The sequence below is a fragment of the Morone saxatilis genome, unplaced genomic scaffold, assembly GCF_004916995.1.
Source record: "Morone saxatilis isolate NCDOM2014 unplaced genomic scaffold, NCSU_SB_2.0 Contig21, whole genome shotgun sequence".
Classification (NCBI taxonomy): Eukaryota; Metazoa; Chordata; class Actinopteri; family Moronidae; genus Morone; species Morone saxatilis.
In genome coordinates, this window is record NW_023339774.1 from 4,237,017 (window position 1) to 4,242,967 (window position 5,951).

At 39.9% G+C, this 5,951-nt stretch overlaps 1 protein-coding gene across 1 annotated transcript; it reads right to left on the bottom strand.

Moving 5' to 3' along the window:
• Positions 1-4,796: 4,796 nt before the first annotated feature.
• pmchl (pro-melanin-concentrating hormone, like) lies at positions 4,797-5,424 on the bottom strand. The gene has a single exon (XM_035668024.1). The coding sequence runs from the start codon at positions 5,355-5,357 to the stop codon at positions 4,950-4,952; it is 408 nt and encodes a 135-aa protein (XP_035523917.1). The 5' UTR covers positions 5,358-5,424; the 3' UTR covers positions 4,797-4,949.
• Between the last annotated feature and the right edge of the window lie 527 nt (positions 5,425-5,951).

Sequence of the window (5,951 nt, forward strand, 5' to 3'; positions counted from 1 at the left end):
ACAGGCAAAGCAAGCAAGCCTTACAATGGCTCCCTGCAGAGGATACAAAGTGCCTTTTAATCCTCGATTAACTGTGGCAGTGTTGGGCCCAGCGTTTATTATGAGGTGTAATACAAAAACTTAGTGTGAAATCACCAATAATTTATGGCCTTGATAAAGGCTTTTGCTTGGTTATGTAATAAGTATAGGTTTAATGTCAAGTTTAGATTTACATGAATCAATTTAACTGTAATTGTTGTAATCTAAGGATACTTAGATGAAACCTCCAGACCAGAAACCAGGAGAAAACAATCAACAGGTTGACCTTGTATGCTAACAAAATATTTGTGGTGAATAAAAGCAACAATTAAAGAAAAGTTCACCTGTCAAGCAATATAGAAAGAACACAGTAAAGTGGATATTTACTGTTTTATGAGACAGATTTATTTTATATGGCACTATATGTATTTTGTAACCTTCAGCTGGACCTGATGATAGAGCACGCGAGAACCAGGGGAACTTTCAGACGGGGGTGCTGGGGTGGCACTGGTCACTCATCAAATCTGACCGACCACTCCAAGTGGTAAGTATCCTTACCTCTTCCACTCCACACTGTCTTTCAGAGGCTATAGCGGGTTCCAAGAGGGAAGGTATGAAACTAGATGACCTAACGCATCAATTGGTACCAACCATGTCATGCTAGCATGTTGGGAAGAGGACTAAATAACACTCTATAGTTAAAAAAGGCTAAAATTTGTTGATGGAAAAACTGGCATGGCCATTTTCAAAAGGGTCCTACTGATCTCTGGATATCTGAATGATAATTTGGTTCTATGGGTACCGACAAGTCCCCTCTTTGCAGATATGCCCACTTTATTCTAATCCCATGCAGTTTTGGGCAAAAACCAAATGCATGTGGTATAAAAATGCTATGATCACCTAGTGTATTTGAATATTTCTGTATACTGGGGCCCTGAAACAGTATTTGCATAAATTGTGAATGACGGAAAGCTGAGACACATACTTCATGCCACCCGTCCGTGCCCCACTTGTGCCACCTCAGACAAAAAAGTCGGACCAATCAGCAATCTTTGAGCTACAGGCGTGGTTTAGCGCTAGGTGTGTGACCTAAAGGCTGAAGGCTTTTCTCGATGGAAAAGATGTTTCAAATGTTCTCGATGGAAATTTTACCCTTCTCTGGACTGGCTTCGCTAAGAGTTTGATGCTCGTCATTGATAATAATAGACATAAGGTTCATCCAATGACGTACCGAGGTGCCTGCCCTTTTCCAAACAGTTACCCACAACAACTTCCTAGATAGTTCTGTGAAACAAACCATCTGGGAAGTCAGGTTGTGTATTTTGTGCCTAAATAGCTTAGTTACAACTGACTAGAGCCAGTAAGTTATTTTGGCTTATGGATGTTGAGGTTGGTAGCTAACAAAACATTTTGGCTAATATGACACACATATTTCAAGGTAAGTTATACCACACTACATTCACAAGCAATTATGCAGGAAAATTAAACCTCAAAAAACTAAAATAATATGAATCTTTATCTACAGACACAGTAGCATCATTGTAGCAGCAGCATAGTATTTTATTCTGGGAGAAAAACCTAATATCCTCCAACTGGATACCTCCATTTCTCTACAAGTGTAATAAAGAAATGCATTCATTCATCCACAGTAATATGCAACAAATACAGACGTATACTTCTCCTTTTCTATTGGTTGAGAAGGAGGACCCTGAACCCTGGGACAAACAGGACAAACACGGAAACCCAGTTCACAGCAATGAATGCCTTTTTCCAGTCTTTCCACGGCCATTATTATATATTTTATACCACACTATTCCAGAGTGATATGCAATGATGTTCTTAAGAGTTTTATTTGTCTTACAATAATTAAAAAATGGGATTTCAAATACAATAGTGAATCATTAAGTACGATAATAAAAAATAAAACAACTCTGAGAAAAATCAGTAATTGAGATTTGTCAGACTGATAACATTCATGGTAAGTTAAATCAAAAGCCACATATAAACAACAACTGATGAAAAAAGTTGCGCAGCCTCTTGTTTAACAGTTTCCAGATGTTGCTCCCTCATTGTTATCGGTAAAACAAAACACCTTCCCATAAAACGTTTATCTGAATTGCGTACTATTATGAGGTACGGAAATGCCAAAAGGCTCCCCTTGTAATTTGTCATAATTTTAAAGGGCAACACTTTTGCATTTGAAGCCAAGGACTTGAAGCATTGTGGCAAAGTGTTTGTAGAGAATGGATGTCAAACAGGAAAATACACACTGTGGTAGGTATTTCTATCTGTTGGAAATAGTTAATGTAGCATAATTCCACTTACATTACATTAGTAAATCTTCCTGGCATTATGACTCATTAATTACCCTTTAAGATTCATTGGCGTGTGTAAAGTGCACATGCTAAAACCATTTAAGGCTGTAGTGGTCATTGAACTTGAAATTTGAAATTAAGGTTGAAGTCACAAAAATATGCATGTTTACGTAAGCATGAAGTAATCAATAATATCATTCATCTGTCAATCAATGTAGCTACCGTTAGCGTGCAACCAAACAGGGCTCAGCAGCCTCCCAGTGAACACAACCTACGAGACAGAGAGAGGACAGTCTGACGTCAGCGGTACCGAGGTGATGGAAGCTAACTGTCGCCAACAGTAATGTTAGTTCTTTAGCTAGTTAGCTTGTGCAGCTAATGTTAGGTAACTTAGCACTAGGGTGGACTGGGGGATGTAACACACAGCGTTATTGACTATTGGATATCTGTACAAAACAGTTATCAAGACAATTTACCTGATGGTGGTGCTTTAGAGGAATAGTCATGGATCCCCGAAAGTCAGTGTAAGATTCATCTTCTGAGACCCTGAATGTCAGAACCGATAATAGCTGTGGAGATATTTCCATCTATGCAAAAGTGGTGGACTGACAGAACAACCAACCGGTATCATCTGTGTCCCCGAGGGGAATAAAAATTCTGTTCTGTTTGGGAAAACTATTATTATAATTGGAAATCTAACATTCATCAAAATTATAGGGTTTTACTTTTTAATGTTGTCAAACATGGCATTAAATAGCCTATTATAGGTTATAAAGTACCATGAATCTTTTCGTCCGGCATTACATTTTTCACATGCTGGGTATGTGCTGATGTCTTCAGCCTAATTGTTTTTCCAGCCAAATACCAAAAAGGTGCAGACATTCCCAGAAACACATCCTCTTTTCTGCTGATTCACTTCACTCTGTATTTTGCAAGGAATGTTCTGCAGTTGTTGGTTGAGCCTCGACAGACCCACAACAATAACCTCTTTTTCTTTAGTGTCTTTAAACCAGTGACTCATGGCAGGGTGCAAGTATTCACAAATCTCAAGTTAACTGGGCCACACATACATGTATGACCTCACACATATGAACATTAACAGATCTTCATTTCGCAACAACAGTGCCTTATTTAAGGGTTAATCTATCCTCTCTGATGTCACAAAGACCTCGTGAAAAAATAATTCATTATGAGCATTACTAGTGCAAACCACAACTGGACCTCATGTGATAAATAATGACAGAGTGGTTGAAACAGGACAGCAAAAAGTAATTTCTCCCTGGGGTTATTAAAGTATTTCTGATTCTGATTCTGATTTCTGAAAAAAAGATGATTGTTTATTATTATTATTCACCAAATTTCATTGATATCAGGAGACACTTTTTTAAAATGTCCTGCTAATTGATAAACAGAACAGAAAACAACTTCCTTGGTGGTGGTAAAGACACAACATGAACAGTTTCAGATTGTTAAAGAAATGCATTGAAAGAGATCTGGGTTTGAATCTGTGGATCTTCCCTATTAGCTGCACTTGGCAAGCCAGGAGCCACAGCAGCTATAATGAGCCAAACCATCTGTAATTGATGTTTATTGAACACCAGGAAGCTTGATTCCTATCCTGATTGATTCAAAGGCCATTTCCTATTAAATCCTGCCCCCGCTAGTTGAAGGCAGATGTGCAGGACACATCTGCAAAGCTTAGGAAATCATTTAGCCTAATGCTCTGGCATTATTACGATGCACACCTCAATTCTCTTGGAAGATCAGCTCTTGTATGAAGAGCCTGCCTTCGTTCTGCAGGCAAGAGGCCACAGACACACGTAAGACAGTAGTCATTTACCAGTATTCAGGATCTGATGTAACAAATTCTTGGGTGAAAATCTGTCTATGATTTTAGAAGAAAGGGCAGCTGCTGGAAGTGGGCAAGTCGTAGGGGTTATCAAGGCCACTCACAGATGTTTTTGTTAAACCAGACCTCCAGAAGAAGCCAAACTACAGTCTGAATTAACCTGTTATTGCCACAGTTATTTACTCTTCCTCTTTCTTTCATCCTCTAGTAGTCTATTGGGTCTAAAAGTGGTTCAGAATTTTAGGAAATACGCTTTTTTACTTTCTGTTGGGAGTCATCGCTTTCATGTCTGTTCATGGACAAAGGAGCTGAAGCCTTGAGGTGATTAACCTAGCTTAGCATAAATACTAGTGGCACAGGAAAACAGCAACCCTGGCTCTGTCCAAAGATCAACAATAAACCTACCAGCACCTCTTAAACTCACTAACTGACACAGTTTTATCTTGTTTTTTTAATCCATACACAGAAAAGTAACAAGAAGTACTAGTTTTTTTATTCTGCTGATTGTTCTATGCCATCACTTATGAACAGATCTGAAAGTAGAATTGTAACCCTCAACATCTCACTATTAGTTGTAAGAGTTTAAAACAGAGATACCAAACAAGCACAAGACATAAGGCAGAATTCAATGATTTTATTTCTCAGATCTGCAATAATTTAAATATAGATACATAGATTTTTGGATTATGTTACAACTCAGTGTGAGGCAGGAAAGGATGTGGCGGTGGTCCTCTGTTTTGGAGCTTTGACGAGCAGAGCAAACTGAGCTAGACTTCCCAGCACGGCCTGTACACCCGTCCCACCATGCACCTCATTGTGTCCCTCCTCAGGATGGGGATGTTCAGGTCCTGGACGGTGCCTCTGTGCTCGATGACCTGGCTGTTGTCATCAGCTCTCCGCTTGTAGAGGGACATTCCGTAGTGCATTGGCCGCAGGTCCTTCCACAGGCTCGGATCGGCGATGAAGATTACCCTCGGCCCCCTGGTTTTTCCTGCACTGGCCAGATCTGCGTTTGCAAGGCTGTTTTCTGTCATCTCATCACCCAGCAGCGGGGTGAAAGTATCCTGCTCCAAGGAGCTGTCTTCAGTCTTGCCCATGGGTAACGCCACTGACAGTGCATAGCACTCAAACAAGAGCGCTGCGGCAAAGATGACGGGCATGAGTGACTGTCTCATGGTGGAGATCTTCCAGGAGGTGCAAAGCGTTGGCTTCGTGGATGAGTTTCTTTCCAGAGCTCTTGCTTTGTTGTTCTGACTCAGAGATCATATTGTCCGCTTTTATATCATTTTGCGCTGGACTGGCCACGTTGAATTGTTTTTCAACATAGCTTCTCCTGTTGTGTTCAGGAAATTAGCTAAAAGCATTAAAAGGCAGTTGGGTAGAACTCTTGCAGTGTTCAAGAGTGTTGTTTTGCTAGAAAGTTAATTAAAATCATGACCAACGTGGTGGCTGATATCAGACTCTTGATGATGAAACAGTGGGAATTCTTTGAACAGTTGACACCAAGCAAAACATTAATCCAAAATTACTGCCCTTTAAAACAACAAGGGTGGATTACCCACCCGTGAATCTCTTTGTTGTGTCAGATACTTGGTGATAAAAACAATCCTCTTGTGGCATTGTTGCAAAATGTTCAATAAGGGATTCAACCTTGGATTAGTGCAAAGAAAGCAAACAAATGATTGCTGAAGTGTTTATGTGTATGTGGCAGCAGCTCCTCTTTGACGTGTCAAAGATAAAGTGAAGTTGGGAAATGTTTCTTTGACGAG